Genomic DNA, 20,087 nt, shown 5'->3' with positions numbered 1-20,087 from the left:
TGGCTTGTAGCGGAAGCGTGAAATCATAACACCTTATGAAACCTACATGACGTGGATACACACATCATTAACGACTTTTTTTTTAAGGCAAATTCGTTAAAACTGATTATTTTTCCAACTCTTCTTTATGCGAATCGTCTAATTCTCGGTGGCAAACTTAATTTTGAAACACAAATAATAATTATAAATCGAAGAATCATAATTCCCGTTAATTTTCCCGGGATATTCTACACGAGCGGAATATGTTACATAAGCCAAACGAAGACGAACAAAGACGAGCGCTCTGAATCTCGCGTTTTGTAATTACGCGTACCTTGAAACTAGAATACAGCGTTATAACGAGCTTCAGTCGATAATACGCGGTACAAGGTCGGAGACTCGGAAGGTCTCTCTCGCGTAACCTCCTATGCGAGATATCGCGGTTGAAAATCACCGTCTCCCTTTGACTTTTTAATCTGTACGATTTTACCTTCGGCAACGCGTGCGGCAGACACGCCGGCGTATTTGGTATTTGCGAACGCTGAAGGGCTCGGCACTATACACGGGCACCTCGATTATTAAAAGTTTCGTTTGCAGTCGGAACTCGAACCGGGTCAAACGCGCGTATAACCGCGAGCGTCGCGAGAAAATCAGCGAGCTTGCAATATACAAAGCCATAAAAGTTTCAAGGAGTGGATGTAACTTTCCATGTTACTGTAACTACAACTAATATCGGGAGAATTTTGATACTCCTCCCTTTAAAGCTTTGCAAAGAAGTGTAGCTGAAAGGCAAGTTACTCTTTAAACGCAGACGCAAAAAGCGGAAATGTGAAACGTTATAATATCTTTACGTTCTTTAAACGCGTCTTTTACTAAATAATTAACAGAGACCCGGACCGGACCGAAACCGAAACCAAAACCGAAACCGAAAACCGTATACCGTAACCGATATTTTTGTCGAACCAGAACCGTAAACCGTATGAAAATTTTATAAACCCTTAATCTTAATTTTTGATACATAAGGTTTTTATTATCATTACATACACATGTTTTCATTTTTTATTTTAAAATAAAAACCTTATGTATCAAAAATTAAGATTTACAAGATATAAGTACATATCCATACACGCAGTATGCATATGTAAACAATTTAATAAAATTTCAAGAAAATTTTAATAAACCGGAACCGAAAAAAACTGTAATTTGCGCAATACCGATATCTTTGTTAGCTAAAAAACCGAAATCGAAACCGAAACCTTTAAGTATTTTAATAGACCGAAACGGGAATCAAATCGATATTTTCGCTACAATTTGTAGCAATTACGAAAATCTTTATAGCGTATGAGAAACTTCAAGCCTGTATATCACATGCTCTAAATATTAATAAGTTCGAGGTCAGCGCTGACGCAAAAAAAAAGACAAAGAAAATTCGAAAAGTCGAATTTTCAAGGAGATGCCGATTTTTCTCGCACGAAAGAGTGTAACGCACGTGTGGATAGACATACGCCGCTGGTGAACGGTATCGACGCGTGCACGTTGGAAAGATAATTTGTCGACAGTCTCGAGCTTCGAGCTTCGAGGCCTTGTGTGCCACGCAGGTGTAACGTAGATGGCCCATAAGGTGTATGTGACATTTACGCGAGCACATATGTACGCCGGCGCGCACGTGTACGATATGGAGGAGACGAGGCCGGAACTTGGGGAAGCGAGGGGTGGTCGGGAGTTGCAAGGGAAGGATCGACGAGGTCGTATCGGAGCCAGTGAAGCCGAAGCCTCATTATTGGGGGATTACGGTTCATTAATTCCGATCCAACGTTCTGAACTGCACGCGGAAAGGAAAAGCCGTCCTCCCGAGAGCCGAGGGTATCGTGTGGAGAACGTTTGAAGCCGCCGCCGACGCCGCCGCAAGCCCGGATTGAGCAGACAGCGATGTATATGTGTATGTATGCGCGGATAAAACATCAAACGTGGCGGCACCCACGTACGTCGTTTCACGAAATCATAATGGGAGAAATAGCGTGCGGTTTAATATCGACATTTTTAAAGGGGCCTTAATAGCGGCGACACGTAGGACAGACATAACGAGCAAGGGGAAACGGCGGTAGGACACCCTTAGGGACGTATAGACGATTGTGATGCTCTTTACATCCGTACTCGTTGGCGTCGCTCGGCAATCTTCTCATTAACCGAAGATACCGATCATGGATCCGATCAAAAGCTCTAGAGTATAAAAGTTGATGACATCTTTGCCCACGTCCTTGGAGCAAACATCTCAGCGTCGGAGTTTAGCTCGGAGGACCACAATATTGGGCAGGCCGTGCCAACGGAATGAAGCAATTACCCGCTGATTGGAGCCTCTCACGTTAGCCGCACCATCACACTTGCCAATCCGTTAGACGGTAATTTCAATAGATTCAACTGGAACCGCAAGACTGGCCGGAACGCCGATTGCCCCCCGTCCGCGTGATCCGTTCTCTGTCGGACCGAAATACAGGAGCGAGCGGTTCAATTCGTCGATGTATCGCAAATTACAAACCGTTCCTTTTAAATAGAAAATAACTAATTGGAAAACCGTGTAAAATTTATCAATGTCATCAATTTGATAACACTGACTTGATCTTTGAATAGAAAGCACGGGCGTGCCTTTATTAATTGAATTCTTTCTGGCAATTCGACCGGGCGTCATGCTTTCTTCGTGATAGTAGACCTGACAGGCGTACGAGCGAGGGAGAACGGTCGAGTCTTCCTCGGTGTCATTCAAACTAAAATCGCTTCTGAAATTCATCTCATCCATTTCATCAATTTGATAACATTGAAAAGTTTCGAGTACGTTCGCAAAGGACCAAACGGTAGCATACAGCAAGATGAGAAACGAGGCAATTTTACCCTTTGAATACGGAATAGTGCGAACTTTCGTGTATATCAAGAGTCAGAACGGTTGCTGGGCCTGAATCTGTGCGGAGAGAGGGAGAGAGGGAGGGAGGAAGGGAGGGAGGGAGGGAGGAAGAGAATGGACGACCGTAGAAAAGAAACGCGATCGACCGTAAGGGCCTGGGAGCCCATCAGCAAAATCCCGTCCTTAGTGCAGGATTCGAAGCGATTATTCGTGGCAGTAAGGCTCTTGTCGTGATTCCTCAAACGCGGCATTCTCCGTGCCGGATATGTTCGTATATCGATTCGACGATACCACCTTGTAACGGAGGGAGAGTCGGCGCACAGCGGCGACTTAATGTGCTTTAAATATAACACGAGGGAAAAAACTCTGACAATATTTGTTAAACCGCGGGGGAAGTTTCAGTCACACCACACGAAAGGCGATCCGCCAAACAAGTAACAGTTGTACTGGAGATAAAAGCAATGCAATTACGAGGCCGCCAAGGGAATTACTCAGGGAATGTCTTTAATTAAATGTTGGGAGCAGTTTCTGAGCCTCCGTTAATGCAGAGACAATTTCCTTCCATCCACTTTCCGTGCGCGCGCGCTATCCTAAACGAGAAAGGCAACATCCGGCCGGAGATGAAGAAACCCCTGTTTACGTCCACCTTACGTCCAGATCCGCAGATCTCTCGACTTAACGAAGTTTTAAAGTTCGCGTGCCTAATCGCGTCAATGTCCATTCGAAACCTTCGACAAGGTGCGACAGTTTATCTCGTCGACAAAAGTTGTTTTAAACTTTTAAAATATTAAGTTGGGTATATATTTTAAATCGGTTTAATATTTTAATAAATAGCATGACAAAGGAAAAAATTATGAACACTTGCTAGATTTAATAGATTGCGATATATTAATTAATACGTTGAATGCCACAAAATATCTCAACATATACGCAATTTTTAGTTAGAGATTTAATCACGAGATTAATCGGAATCTGTGCTTGGCATTCAATGTGCTAAATTGGATTCCAAATAGATAGGGCAGGGATTCATCGTGTCAAGTTCCACAGAAGTGATAAGATACGATGGCCATCAATTGAAGTTATTCCAAACTTCAACGAATACAGAACCAGAGTCTCGAATGCCTACGAGCGAGTCGCAAGAATATTCGCGCTTCTCGATTGGAACGAGGAAAATTGAACAATGAAAGAGACGTCGTTTTGGTGCGGCGCGACAAAACACTTGACGCGGTTTTTGCCTTTTATTACGAGGCATTTCCGGAAAATATATGTATGCGAGGGGAAGATCTCGGTGCGCGAGAAGCGTGGCGTTGGAGGGTTCGCGAGGCGTGACAAGAAATGTCACACGCTTCGGAAAGCATAACTACGTGAGGCCTGGTTGCATACCGCCACGTTGACACACACGCAGAGAGATACATATGTACATACGTACATATACAAACAAAATAAAGAAAGGGGACACCCTCGCGCCCGCGATGAGCGCGAAAATATTGAGAGCCTCCGGAGAAATATTGGCCGTTGCGTGATGCACGAACGCGCCTCTGATTCGAGACGTGTAAATAATCTGCGGATCAAACAAAAAAGCGTGCACAAAAGTTTACAAGTCGGAGGTGTAATACTCTTACGTAGCTGATACAGGATTATAATTAACAGAAAAGAATATCGAAAAGCACACGCTTTTCTGTTAAAACGTTAATTTGTAAAAAAAAATGTTACAGAAAAATAACCATTCACCATTCACAGAGCGTGTAAACCAGTTCGAAAAAGATCTAATCCTTCACACGAGAGAGTAAAGCCGCTTTATCCCGACGTTTCGCATGACGGAATCATGATTTGTATAGGTCAATGGAAATGATAATCTACCACTATAATAATAATTGTGTGTATTCAGAACGTGGTAGATTATCAAGATTATCAAATAACTGCCTTTTTCTCAGCTTCCTCATAAGTAGGTATCTATAATGATACCTACTTATGAGGGAAGCTGAGAAAAAGGCAGTTATTTCAGAAAAAGAACCCTATGTATACTCCACAGATAACGAGTACAAAGCAAAACAAAAAGTAAAGATAAAAAATATTTTTAATTTAGAAATTCAAAAACCATCAGGCGACGCGACGGATTTGTAATTACGCCTCACTACTCGTCGTCAAGGTTGTAGCCAAAAAAAAAATTTGGGGGGGGAGGGATTCAGTGGGATCAACTCGGCGAACCAAGTCAAGACAAAAACGTTTTAAAATAAAACTTTAAAGTAAAAATTTTAAAGTCGAACAATCGGAATTATCGAATTCAAATGGTTTGGATTTTGTACGCACTTCACAGTCAGAAAATTTGAAGTTATAATGTCAAATTAAATTTTTAAAACATTATTTTAACACAGATATCTGATTTTAAAATGCAAGGGAGAGAGCAATAAGCAATAAGAAAAAGAACCCTATGTATACTCCACAGATAACGAGTACAAAGCAAAACAAAAAGTAAAGATAAAAAATATTTTCAATTTAGAAATTCAAAAACCATCAGGCGACGCGACGGATTTGTAATTACGCCTCACTACTCGTCGTCAAGGTTGTAGCCAGAAAAAAAATTTGGGGGGGGAGGGATTCAGTGGGATCAACCCGGCGAACCAAGTCAAGACAAAAACGTTTTAAAGTAAAACTTTAAAGTAAAAATTTTAAAGTCGAACAAACGGAATTATCGAATTCTAATGGTTTGGATTTTGTACGTACTTCACAGTCAGAAAATTTGAAGTTATAATGTCAAATTAAATTTTTAAAACATTATTTTAACACAGATATCTGATTTTAAAATGCAAGGGAGAGAGCAATAAGCGAGAGAGAAAAAAAGAGAGAGAGAGAGAGAGACGCGCGTAATCTCTTCTCGCGTATGCCAGAGATCGAATACCGTAATTGCGGAATTACGCCGGTGTTCAAGGCCGTAGCCAAAGGGGGGTCCGAGAGGGTTCTTTTAGAATTAAAACGTTTAGGAATTAACTGCGAATACTTAATCGGACAAGGATATGATGGTGCCGCCGCAATGAAAGGATGTTTTAACGGTGTACAGGCAGTAATCCGTGAGATTCACCCGGAAGCTTTGTACGTGTACTGCAGCGCGCATTCGCTAAATTTGGCTTTGGCTCATTCTTGCTAAATACAATTTATTCGAAATACTATTGGCATTATAAAATCGATTGGAAACTTTCTAAAGTACTCAGCAAAGCGTACCACTTGTTTAAAAAAAAATATAATGAAAAACTATCCTAAAACCAAATAGCAAATTATTTAAGGAATTCCATGGGCCAAGAAAGGCTAATCGGATTGACGTTAATGTCAATTCATCGTAGAATTGATATTAACACAGAAGACGTAATAGATTTATTCGCCGCGAAGAAAACTAGACGGTTAAATTTTATTTTATAATTAACTATAATTGTCTACTACAATTGTAATTTTTCATTTGATAAATAATTCAAAACTTAATTTTTATTACTTTGACCTACACCGAAGGTTGGGCGAAAGTAATGCATTTGGTCACACAAAGAAAAAAAATTGCCCTCTCTTTTTTCATCAAATGTCAACGTTTCAGACCCCAAGAAATTACAAAATGTAAAAAAATTGTTTGTCCATGATCTCGAACTTAGGTACGTATGTATGCTGCTTTGCGCTCTAACTCGCGAACGAGAATGCGTATTAATAAATTGGTCAACTTAGAACTGATTAGATTTTTTAATAGATCTATCGAATAATTACGACGAGCTGGTCAAAAAGTACTGTCAAAATTTGTTTAAGAAAAAATTTTCACAAAAAACTTCAAACTCGCGTATCTCTCTTAATTTTGGAATGGGCTACACATACTCCTTAGTTCGCCGAGTTGATCCCACTGAATCCCCTCCCCCCCAAATTTTTTTTTTTGGCTACAACCTTGACGACGAGTAGTGAGGCGTAATTACAAATCCGTCGCGTCGCCTCAATATTGAAATAAATAAATAACTTACCGGCCGATGCGCAACAGCGGAGTTGTAAGGTGTAACTCTGCGTTGATCTGTAACATAAAAATATATTTACATTAAAGCAGGGTCCAATCTATACTTGAAGTAAATAATTATATGAAGTAAAACATTATTCTAACAGATATCTGATTTTAAAATGCAAGGGAGAGAGAGCAATAAGCGAGAGAGAAAGAGAGAGAGAAAGAGAGAGAGACGCGACGTAATCTCTTCTCGCGTATGCCAGAGATCGAATACCGAAATTGGTAAAACCTCGAACGATATTGTACGAATCAAGTCGCGCTTAAAAAGGTGACGGAATCCGCTACAGGACTGACAGCACAGCAAAATAAATAAATAAATAAATAATTACTTACCCCACGGTTGCCCCGCTGTCGCCCGATGCCATCCAGGCCTCCTCCTCCTCTCCTCGAGCCTCCTCCGTTGATCCGTTGTCGCATCTTCGTCGGCCCGGTCGGCCATCGGTGCACTCACTCACGACGCGACGCGACTCATTCACTCGCGAAAATCGACGATATCGTCGTTTATGATCGCGCCGCGACACTTGACGACACTTTGCACGACACTCCCGGTATTAATCTCGCGACGCGGTACGTACTCAGGTACACGGCAACGGAAAAATTACGGCGGAGAAGCGACGAACGATGCTACCTATACGATAATACGCGATCCGCTTGACGCCCGTGACGCCGACGTCCCGCAGCCCCCGCAGGTAGACGCTAAAATGGCGGAGAGAATTTCGTAAATCACGCGGCCAACTTCACTCGTCACTCGCCACTCGCCAGAAGCAACCGTCGCGCGTCGCGAGAACGCTACACTTGCTACTTGTCAAGCAATTTTGGTAAACTGCAATTTTAAACGTACGACGTTAACAGAGACTGTGATGGGGCCTCGGATCGCGCTAATTAAACATGTAACATGTAACGGCGCGGCGTTACTTCCACACTCGTATCTCGTATCTTTCATTCGTCTTCCGAAAACGATGCGGACGACCCAACTTCACTCCGAAGCCGCGCGACACGACGCGAGGCGTGAGAGGCGAGAGGGGCGAGTCAAGTTGGCGGTTGAGACCAATCATCCGAAAGAATGTGATCGAAAGTCAGTATTACCGAATACGATATACCTCGGTATCCGTATAAATTCCGCGAGACACATGTATATCACAGATCACAGTAATCCGAAATGTGGACGCGGGCGGGCGGGCGGCAGGCGCCGCGGCTAACGTAATGGCTCATGGCTTCTCGGCAGTCGGCGCACAAACAACTAGTAGGGAAAAAGTGGGGGTAGGTGACTCGGTTCTCCGAACGCGCGCTCGGCGCGCGTCGTGCCTAGTCACCTATCCCCACTCTACCCCTCCCTGCTCGCCGTCGCCGCCGTCACCGCCGAGAAGTCAAGCTGCGGCGCCCGCGGCTTTGTCCGGACGTCACTGTTCTCGGAAATCTCGGAATGCCGCGCCGATACGCTGGTATTTCGTTTATCATGCGACAAATTTTTCAAGCACGTTGCTCGGTTGTAAGATAGAAAAGTTCTCGAGCCTCTAGAAATCCTCTATCTCGTAGCGAATCAGTACGCTTGACGACACATGAAATATCAGCCTTAATACACGAATCGCCGAGTCCGGCGTGGGCGGCTGAGAGATTACGGAAAACTGTGATCTGTCGAATAATTAGTTAATACATATGTGCCTGCCTCACGGGATTTATACGGATACCGAGGTATGTCGCATTCGATAATACCGACTTACTTACGATCACATTCTTTCGGATAATCGATTTCGCTTCTCAATCGTCAACTTGTCTCGCGTCTCGCGTCTCGCGGCTCGGCGTGTTGGCGTGTGTCGCGCGGGGCTTAAAGCCTGTTCTACAATGAAAACGCAAAACTCTAGCCGCAACGTTGTCGCACTTGTCGCGACAGCCAATCAGAAGCGTCAATGGCAGAATGAAATTGCCGTCGTTTTCGGAGCGCGGATGAAAAAACGAGCGGACTCTAAATCGAGTAACGCCGCGCCGTGTTTAATTAGAGATCACAATCTCTATTAACGTCGTACGTTTAATCGCGTAATTAATCGTGTTTTGATATGTATAGTGATTGTGGTGGATAGACACAGTGTTCATAAATCGATGATTTAATTGCAGTTATCCGAAACCGTTTCACGAGCAGCAAGTGTAGCATCCGCGCGACGGTTCAGACGGTTGCTCCGGGCGAGTGGCGAGTGCGAGTGGCGAGTGAAGTCGGCCGCGCGATTTACTAATTTCTCTCCGCCATTTTAGCGTCTACCTGCGGGACGGCAAGCGTCACGGGCGTCGAGCGGATCGAAAAGCTGTTCCCTTTCGCGTGAATTTTGTTTGCCGCGCCAACACGCATTTGGGTCGAAACGACGTAGGGGGGGGGGGGGGGCGAAAGCAAAAATAATGAAAGCAAAATTCGGCGCGGCGACACGAGCGAGTGTTTCTGACAGCGTCGATTGGCGCGTCGCACAAAATCACCCCGCTCTTTCATTTCAGAGGCGAACATTTAACGCGCACGCAGTACGTACCCCAACGCGTAGCATATCAGCATATGCATGCATTACGGCGAGAATGTCAGGGCAGACCGCCACAGCCGCGCCGGGCTGCGTGCACACGGCTGAAAACGTTTCTCGTCAGGTTTGTCTTCGAAATCACCGAAGCGATGTCTCGATCGATCTGATATAGGAACGGGACGCGATGTATCACAAGGTGATGGTCCGTGGAAATCTGTCAAGCGGATATATCGCGTTACCGGTCCGACTCTGACTATATGTGTCCTCGTCGTTAAATTACAAGCAATTGCACCACCAGCCAGCGTGTGCGCTTCGCCGATGAATAACGGCCTCGAGCCTCGAGCCTCGAGCCTTTTGTCGAGAATTACTGCAGGGTGAAGACAGTCGACAGATTATCGATATACGCTCTAGTTGTCGATGCAATAACAGTCGCGCCACAGATCGAACTTTTCCTTACAGATTTTTTATTTCACTGTCTATGCCGTTTTTAGCATAAACAGAATTAGATCTATTTTAAAATGTGATCGATAGTTTTGAAAGTTTTACACGCGACTCTTCATCCATCTCTTCGATTATTTGATTAAATTTAATTATTTTTATAAAAAGCTCTGGTTTAAAACGTCTAGTATTTTTAAATATTTCATTAATATCTTATCTATTTTTAATTGATTTAAATTTTGTGTGATAGCGTGTTATTGAACCGTTTAATTCGATCAACAATAGCACTATTACGGGTTTAATAATGATTAATTAACGAGCTCTTACATGTGCTACAGGGGTTGATTGTTTCAAGAATTTTCATGGAATAATTACGTTTATTCATATCTTAAATTAAATTTATTTTTAACGTGTTTATACGAAATTTGTTTCTTGTTGCGTAACCATTTCTATGCGCGACACGAGGCTTTTGCGTGTATAAGAGAGGAGATCGTTCATCACGATAGTATCGATTTAATGTCAATTTATAAATCAGGACGGAATCAGTAAATGTTATATTAACATAAAAGTTATATTTGAATAAAATCATAAAAATCATGAATCAATCAGAAGAATTGATATGAATATTTTAATGTAATATATATTCTTTCATCGATTATTTTAAGCTTGTCGAAGAGAGGAACGTTGAGACAAAATCAAAAAGCTGCGCGAAACAAAAAAGAGGAGTGAGAAGAGGTGCACGCGAATAAAGCACGACGTGCGTCATGCGAAGTCGCGTGACCAAAGCTAGAAGTCTCGTTATACGCAAGTTGTAACACTACAAACGTTACATAAACTCAGAAACGCCCCGGCTAGCATTTGCATTGATGACGTGAATATAATGTATCACCGGGAGCTCTCGAATGCCGAGCTTTTCTCCGCAGCCACAATGGCCACTGACCACCTGTTGCCTTTCCATTTATATTTTAGACATCGTGAGAACGTCATCGCCTTACATATCCTCACGAGCGTCTCGAAAGAAAAGAAGTCCTTTTTTTATGCAAAAGGATCGACTATCGTGAATCGTCTTATTCGTCTCATATATGTTTTACACTTATATCTATAGTCCTTCACGTCTAGCGAGTATTATGCAAGATTTGCTTCTTGTGCAATAAATTTGACATTATTTTACATTATACATTTTTTTGAGAAAATTACGGTTATTATATAACCATCGAATTTTAATGATTTTAATCATAAATTCAATTATTAATGTTGAGATGCGTAGAAAAGCTTCATACGATTTCTAATTATGTTTCTACTATAATCAAACTTGCATAAGATTTAATGAAACTATTCAACTTTTTTCCTATCAAATGCAAAGAAATAATAAGCGCTATTTAAAAATATAGCTGCAGTATTAAAATCTTTGATTATTCGGTTACTTATAAAAACCCAATTAAAACAGTTTTTCAGTATTCTGGTTATAACACATGCTGTAAATAATAGCTCGTTAAGGAGGTCGTTAAAATGTGCATTTTAATCCTCGTACATCGTAAAAATCGTCATACCGTAAAAATCTCGGCGTTATGAGAGCGAGAAATTAACAATCTTCATTATCTGTTGCAGGGTGCGTCATCCAGCATAGTGGTAAAATTCGCAGACACTGATAAAGAGAGACAGATAAGACGCATGCAGCAAATGGCCGGGAACATGAGCATCCTTAACCCCTTCTTCAATCATTTCGGCGCTTACAACGCTTACGCTCAGGTGGGTCGTGTTACCGTTAATGGCTCTCGCGTTACCGCATTACCGCCCTGTTGTCCTCGTTACCACGACTCACAATCTGCGATGGTTCGTCCCTCGTTACTCTCGGAAACGATCGGCCGAAACTCGATGCCGCGCGTTAACTCGGCATGCAAAGAGGTCCCTCGCAATCACCTCGCGCGTCTTAATTGTTCCCAGGTTTCAGTAAAAAGATAAACGTCATTTTAAAATTATTATATTTATAACAGTATGCACACATAATATAATATAAATATTCATCTGATGCTATCTCAAATACAATATTCCTTTCTTTTATTAAGTTGATATAAAAATTTTTCTTAACAAAAGAGATAGATTTCATTACGCGAATGTTTTTCAAGATTATATCCTTTTGTAAAGTTTTTGTTTGCAAAACTAATAATGAAGAAAAAATATATATATATATAAAATGCGGGAGAACGGTTTTTTTTTACAATATTAATATTCTCTTTATATTGTAGCAGCAAGCAGCGCTCATGGCAGCCGCGACTGCACAGGGAACGTACATCAATCCAATGACTGCGTTGGCAGCTGGACAATTACCGCATACATTGAACGGCATGCCAAATCCCGTGGTCCCACCAACCTCTGGTAAGCCTATACCCAGCTAAAAAAAATAAGAATGCTGGATACCTCAAGATATGCAAATATTCGCGAGAGAATAACTCATTTATCGAGACATTATCTGAGATATTTTTAGGTCTTTATAAGAATAAAATTTGAAATTAAACAAAATTTTTTTGTAGAAACTTTTGAATTTTAAAAACATATATATATGTGTAACGTGGTTATAAACTGCATCCTTCTCTCGCAAAAATATTTCATATTATATATTATATTTTTTTATTACGTAGCGTTCTTTTTTTAATATATTTTAGATATGGATATGTAGGGATATATATGGGACGTATGCCTTTACAATATTCTCGTTTAATCAAGAAGTGTTTATTCGATTGTTAAGTTAATACAAAATATTGAGTTATAATGAAAATATAATGTACACGCTTTGCTAATATTATAAAGAACGTTCGTCATGATATTTTAATGACAATTTACACGAAGATTACACGAAAACACATTTTTCCAATTTAGGTTAATCAATTTCAAGTTAATCAACTAACAGCACAAAACCGATAAAAACATGCATTTTATCGAGAAGGAAAGAAATACTCGAGGGCACACGAATTATCCGCCATCAATTCGATAGCCGTTCGATTTCAGTGATATAAAACATATCTCCCATCCGGTCGCCCTTTCTCCCTGGTCTGCTTCTCTATAATTTCCCTGGATTCTCGCGCGACAGACGAGGCGTGCAGTGGGGTTGCCTTATAACCGACTCGTAAATCAATACAACATTTTCATCGAACGTGACTCAAGCGAGAGATATTGCCGGTACCGTGAAACTTTATCGAAAGCTCGTTGTAGGGGAAGAAGGAAGCCAAAGAAACGCTCTCTTCCTTGCCCTTCTTTGCTCACACCTTTCTTTTCTTTTTTTCCTCTCGGCATCGCGATGCAAGAAACAACGGAGAGGTCGAAGTGCTGTAGAGAAGTAAAGTAAGCGCGGAAATCGGCTCCGTTATACGTCGAGTCTCATCGAGCGGAAGGTAATACCGTTTGATAGGGAAATAATATTTTATTTCTCCGCCGAAGCCCCTGGCTCCGCCGCATCCGTCCGCTTTACTCCGCACTGAAGATTACCGTAGCAGCGAGAGCTTTTATTTTCGACGAAACGACGACGTAACCGCAAACTGCGTGTATATACACACTGAGAAGAAAAAAGTTGATAATGTGATTAAATATTTTCAACTGATTATTATTTTTTAAATTAAAATATTTATGTATTTAAATTATATACAATATATACGACATATTAAATCTAACATGACTCAAATAAATATTTCAATTAAAAAAATTATAATCATGCAGTTGAGAATATTTAGTCAAGTTAACATTTTTTTTTCTCAGTGCAGGTTGGCATTGACAAGTAGATGACCTACATGCTCGGCTGTAATCTCGGAAGTAGAAGTTGAATTCTTTAATAATATCAAACTCAAAATAAAGTTACTTCAGTTAAAAATAAGTACTTCAATAAACTGCAGTTTAAAGATTGGCTAGAGATTCTAACTTCTAGATGAGATATAGTTTTTGTTACAGTTTTATGAAATTCATATCATACAAAGTTTAATGAAGAAGCCTTGATCGCGTGTGCAACGTATTTTGCAGCATCGCCGAACGGTGCTCTCGCTGTAAGTCTCACCCTGTATAGAAACGCTTGACCTGCCTAACCGAATCGAAAATGCTGGAGCGTATATATCGTGCAGTCACGGAAGTTTAAGTTTACGACGTATCGTCATACTCAATGCACGTAACCGACTACGAACGACGATGTGAGTGCATGCAACGTAATCCGGGCGTTATCGTGGCATCGAGATTCTTCTCCGTTCCCGATCTTCCACTTTTCGCAGACCCGATTCGAAAGCATTACAGTGTCGGTGTTCTCTTTTCTTTATCCGACAGCCAATTGTGACGTCTCTTTAGGGGACTTCTGAACTCGCCTCGCATCGAATGGGAGATTGTTGAGAATCATGTAATTTCAAAAAGTTAAATTAAATTATAAATTATTATTGTCGTGTGCCCTGCGTGTTTCCTGTAGTCATGTGTTAACTCGATAGAAATATACAACAGATGTTGCCCAAACATAATTATGTTTCATTACCTACGCCGAGTCATATTGACGTGACACCAAACGTTGGTTATCGGCGCGATCAATGCGTTATTAGCGCAACGCGAGGCTTTGATCGCTGATCCGAATCGCACCGTTGACACAGACAGGAGGCAAACTATTATCGATAAACACGACCTTTTCGCGTAAACTAGAATCGTAATTCAAGAACAAGTGTATAGCTGCAGTAATATCGTATAGCAAGAATCGCACGTTACACAAAAGTTGCATGAAATGTACAAAGAGGAAGAAAAATTGAACGTAGCTTTTTGACTGAATCGACAGCTCCACGATATTAACTCTGAGTAAGGTTTTAGTCCATGAAATCGAATTCATCCGATAGTTCGTAATTCTTCAAATGTGCTGCGCGAGGCATACGGATCGTAAACGACCTTTTAGACGACCGACCAGTTATATGTTACATATAATATCTGTCGCAGAGGAAAAGCGAAAAGAGAGAAATAAGAAAAGCGGAGAGAATTAAAAATTGTGTGCGTCTCGATTAGATGCTTCGCGCATAAAGGATAATCGTGGTCGGTGTTGAAAGTGCAAGAGGGTAACCGGTGTGTACTGATCAGGTTTGCTCGTAGGTACCGGCACAGGGCAACCGGTTAACGGGGCACTACCGTCGTTACCGTCGCCAACGATGCCCAATTTTAACATGGCCGCTCAAACGCCGAACGGCCAGCCAGCAGGCTCGGATCCAGGTGTCTACACCAACGGAATACCGCAGACTTATGCGGGACGTGAGTATCAACTCAGGCGCAGCGTGCCGCCCCTGCGCAATACCCGGCCAATCGGCGCGGCGGCAAACTTTATTATTCCACGGGGATGTAAATAACTTCGCGCAGGCCAAGTACCATGCCAAGTACGCCGGGCGGTATATACTTGCGCGTCATACTTTTCCCGTACTTTGGCGAGGAAGCGACGTTACATTCATTGGCGTTTATTTGCGAGGAGAGCGAGGAATTAACGGCGACGTGTATGGGGTCCATACGCGGACGACCTACCATTAATGTGGGATTTTGCAGGTTCTTGCTAAGCGCGAGATTTACGTTCACGCAAGAGTGACTTAGCTCCGGCAACGAACAATTGAACTCGTAACAAGTAAATGAGTAAAAATTTATGGAGATCTTCTCTCTTTATATGTTTTTTCGATTATTCTCGGAGTTCTTTAGACTGAACCTGGGTTTTTCTTTCCAGAAAATTTATGATATATTGCATCTCTAGAAGAATATTGTCACAACTTGAAAATTTACAATTTTCAGGAGAAAGAAAAACAAATTTAATTCAATTTAGTTGTGACAGTATTCTTCTAGGGGTGCGATTTAGATAAAAGATAAAAGATAAGTCACATCTGGATATATTGATCAAATTAAACCGTAGAACATTGATAAATTTTTAAAACGTTATTTAAATCAGGACTTTGCATATTATAAAAGCGATGAATTCCAGCGATATTGCAACGTACAATCATTCTTATAGTCAATCCTTCATTAATCTTCGTCCTTTATCGCCATTCGGGTAGTCATTGCTAGTACGAGCGTATAGTCGGTGAAAATATCGAGCGGTATCGATTGGCCTGGTGGATATTGCGACAGGGGCCTCTAGGCTAGGCCCCTTTCCCTGATAAGAGCTGAGCTTACTGAAGTGTAGATGCCCTCCATCTGTCCATTCCAGCGCAGGGGTTGGCCAACGGGGAGGCGGCACTTCAGCATGCCGCCGCGTATCCTGGAATGCAGGCTTATGCTGGAGTGGCCGGTAAGTGTTTCTCTAGCTTCAATTTTTATCTCTCTACGGCTTGTCAAGATGCTGTCTACCCTGTCCGTGTCTTCCGTGCAATGACTGTAGCGCGTTTCGTCCATCCAGCTCCACGTCCAAGCAGACTCACGGATATTATCGACGTGAAAGTAGACGCGCAATAGTGAGACGAATACGTTTTTGTCCGTCGTTCGTCTCGATAGAGTTTATTCTCAATCGAGCAAATAATTTCACGTAAACGGTGATATTGCATTTATCATAATTTAATATCGATCGATTATGAATTATTGTATTTGAACGGAATTATAACGACACAGAACGCAAATTCTTTCTCCGTAAATTTAAAATAGAAATACACGAGTGTGTATTACCGTACTTCTATTACATTCCAATCACTCTCGGTAATGAGAGGGGCGTTTAACAAATTCCCGCGTTTACGCCACTCGATCGAATACCGTTGTTATGGATGTGTTTTAACGTCGTTCCGTAATTTCGTATTATCGTAACATTTCGCATTATCGCGGAATTCGCGGCATCAGTTTTAACGCACGGTAGATATAAACACTTTGCGTACTCGTCTCGTCCCGGATGTTGCCTATCGCGATCTTGAGCAGGTCGAAAAGCGTGCGCGCGGGATATACGTCGGAGAGATCGTCTGTATACGTAAAAGGGAAAAATGCATCGGGGAACGTCCAACGTTTACGTGCTTTTATCCGGGCGCCGCCGTCGGAGCACTTACCTGCGAAAAAATTCGATTTTCGCTGATCGCGTTGCTGGTTGTTTGCATGCAACTATGGGCCGCATGCGTATACACACCGTATATGTACACGTCATACATGATCGTGTACGCGTCAACGTTTCGTTTTATAATGCTTCTGCTGTGGTGCTACGATGTACTTCGATGTCCTTCTAAATGTACTTCGTGTACATATTATATTGTAGTTTTACACGTTTACACGTATCCTCCCGTGCATGCTCTCCCTCACCAACGCCAACGGCGAAATTATTCGCCATCGACCGTCGACTGTTGCAGCGTCAAAGTGCAGCGCAAATTATGATCCAATAGAACCCGGCAAAGTGGATGATCTCGTTTCACGGATAATCAACGTCTCGATGGACCTATACTTCTATTACATTCCAATCACTCTCGGTAACGGGAGGGCGTTTAACAAATTCCGCGTTTACGCGTCCACTCGATCCGGATACCGTTGTTCGCTTATCGGATGCGGAAGTACAATCGAGAGCAACGAGAAGAAAGGAGATGTCATCTCGTGTCTCGCCCGTGTCACCGACCACGTCCCCCCTTTCGTGTCTCTCAACGTGCCCTCCATCGTATCGGCGGAAACTCAACAAATTCGAGTCATAACAAACGTATGATGGCTCGCGTATGCGAGCGCGCGAGCACCGCCGTTCGTATTTACCGAGGACTCAAAAGCGGTATATTTTTTTTTATGTATTTTCGGCCAGTGTACACATACGCCATCGAGATCAGCGAGTGGAAAAAAAGCAATCCCGGAATAACGGCGTACCTCTATCTGAGCGTGACGCGGCCCCGACATATGATGGCGTATTTATTTCATACGCCAAACGTTGATCCATCGCGCACCGGCGGGGAGGGGGGGGGGGTAACGTCAATCGGAATATATTAAAGCGATGTTTGCACGGAAATAATTAATTCCGGGGCGAAAATTCGCCTCTGCCGATCTGAGAGCGGTAACTCGCGCGCACGCTCCGCCTATCCGTCACAAACAGGTATCAATCACGAGCATTTTAAATATTTATCAAGCTATAATTAATAACGACGTACTTGCTTTCTGCCTCGTCGCGTGTAGCGAAAACAGTATAATGCCGGCTCGCGCGCATTTATAGCGAGATCCAAATTTACAGACTAACCAATTGTCATCAAACGTATGCGATCGCATCGCGAATTAAAATATAACGGGCACTTCTGTTTAATGTGAAATATTTCGCATTTCAATTCTCGTTGATCAGAAGTGATATTGATACCTATTCGTTCTACGGCCGTTTTTTTTCCCCTCCAATTTCGTATAAAATATCATATTACGCGGCAAGTTTGATCAAACTTTTAAATAAAATTTTGTTATCTTAGAATCTCATTACATCGAACGATCATTAATGTTTTGACGCGATCAACATTAAATACGAGATGTTATAAAATTTCGTCGTAACAAAAAGCTCGTTATTTTGAGATCCTCCGTCGATTCGTTGTAATATGATATTAAGCAAACGCTATTACAATAATGTCTCTCCAATTTCAGAACCTTATTCCATACGAATCGTATGTCCTCTTTGCGAAATTCGCTTCCGTTTTAACGTTGTTTGTCTCGGGACGCTCCTTTCTCGATTGCTTAAATATTTAATTTCGCAAATTGCAACGGGATATTCCGTATACACAGTCGTGTGTGTACTTTTGCTACATCATTGCGCTAAGCAGGCGTTTCGTATCCCATTTTAATGAGGCACGTCGTTTCAAGAATCGGCTTTGAAGAGATATCTGGTGTCGGCTAATGACGCGCCGGATGCAATGCTGCATTTTCGCAGGCTGCGCGATGGTTTTGCGGTACAAAAGTATCGTGTTGAAAGTCGCGCGCGGTACGATGAGAACGTTGAGAGACGAATATCCTTGTCGGCAGAAACACCGTGATGAATGCCGCCCGGAATCGCCGCTGATACGAGACGAGCTTTCGTATCAGCGAGTCGCTTTTCGCTCGCTTTTACACCGACAGGACAAACAGGCCACTCGGCTAGAAACGCGATTTCCATATTTCGCGTTAACGATGAGATTATGCGGGATCTCCCAAAAATAACAGTTTCGCGGAGAAAATTTTGCTGAAGATCAGCATTCGTTATATTCATCGGCATCTCTCCTTTGAAGCACTTATCTTGATAATCAAGCTTATAAAGCTAATATTTTCGAATAAATAAAGTCTACTTAAATTGGATAAACGGATTATCTAAATTGAAGTTCAAAGGGCTCGATTTTCGAGAGGCTTGCCATTCCAAAGCGAATAGAATCTGTCAATAATATCGAGACCCGGAATAACTCGCATAATTCGAATTGCAGCATCTCATGGTCCACAGAATGACGTAGAAATGGCATTCGCGTTCTTTACGTTTAATATTCTCCTCTTAATGTCGACGCTTTGACCTTTCTCCCCCTCCTCCTTCTCGCGAACGAATCTTCGGCAAATCGCAAGAATAAATGGTCGGTGTCCGATTTACGTGTCCCCGACGCTTCTGAAACGTACGGTCATAAATTACGCCGTTGTAATCTGTCTAGCGATGGCAACGCAATTTCTGTTGAATCTGTTGACGTTTATTGGACTGTTCGGCTTTTATTACTGTCATCGTCCATTATGTATGCGCTATCGCTGCATTGAATTACGACGCCTATATTCGTTCGGCGGTTGCCGCCGCCGGTCTCGCGCTGTCGCTGGCTCTTATACCGTCGACGGCCGACAGCGGATCGCAGTACGGACTAGGAAAAGGACGAAAAGGAAAAAAAAAGAGAGGGTTTATGTTTGGGGGACGGATAGGCAATGGCACGCACAGATCTAGATGTGGACAGATCATGATGTACTTGTTATTTGTTATTGTCGCAGCTTACCCCGCCGTCTACGGCCAGTTTCCTCAGGCTATTCCTCAGCCGATGACCGCGGTGGCACCCACGCAGAGGGAAGGTAAGTACAACACGCTCATCAACGTCTAACTGTTGACTGTAAACACGAACGTCTGTAGACCTGAGATTGTAGACCCACGTCCCGTACACACGCCCAGACACGAATTATCCATCGTCGGCGCCCAACGAGGTGCAAGGAGTTTCGACTTCTCCCAAGTCGCCGCAGCAGACCGTACTTACCGCGTAATTGGACATCTCGCAAAATAAAGCTAGGTGCTCGCTTTTTCCCGCATAATTCGATTATGCGAGAAAAAGTGACGATATTTGAGTAAATTGATCCAGCC

At 42.4% G+C, this 20,087-nt stretch overlaps 1 protein-coding gene across 18 annotated transcripts in view; it reads left to right on the top strand.

Annotated features, from left to right (window-relative positions):
- The window catches only part of LOC112467901 (CUGBP Elav-like family member 4), a 546,980-nt gene that overhangs the window by 517,666 nt on the left and 9,227 nt on the right, over positions 1-20,087 (top strand). For 13 of the 18 annotated variants that reach the window (XM_025036800.1, XM_025036794.1, XM_025036798.1 and 10 more), the window contains 5 exons: positions 11,444-11,584; positions 12,082-12,211; positions 14,921-15,088; positions 15,999-16,103; positions 19,727-19,804. In XM_025036800.1, the coding sequence (XP_024892568.1) occupies positions 11,444-11,584; positions 12,082-12,211; positions 14,921-15,088; positions 15,999-16,103; positions 19,727-19,804 (622 nt within the window). The remainder of the gene's footprint in view (positions 1-11,443; positions 11,585-12,081; positions 12,212-14,920; positions 15,089-15,998; positions 16,104-19,726; positions 19,805-20,087) is intronic. The other 5 variants (XM_025036808.1, XM_025036807.1, XM_025036796.1 and 2 more) reach the window with 4 other exon arrangements.

This window comes from Temnothorax curvispinosus, unplaced genomic scaffold, assembly GCF_003070985.1.
Source record: "Temnothorax curvispinosus isolate PA1 unplaced genomic scaffold, ASM307098v1 QBEX01017878.1, whole genome shotgun sequence".
In the NCBI taxonomy this organism is placed as follows: domain Eukaryota; kingdom Metazoa; phylum Arthropoda; class Insecta; order Hymenoptera; family Formicidae; genus Temnothorax; species Temnothorax curvispinosus.
This window is presented reverse-complemented; position numbering and strand designations above follow the sequence as displayed.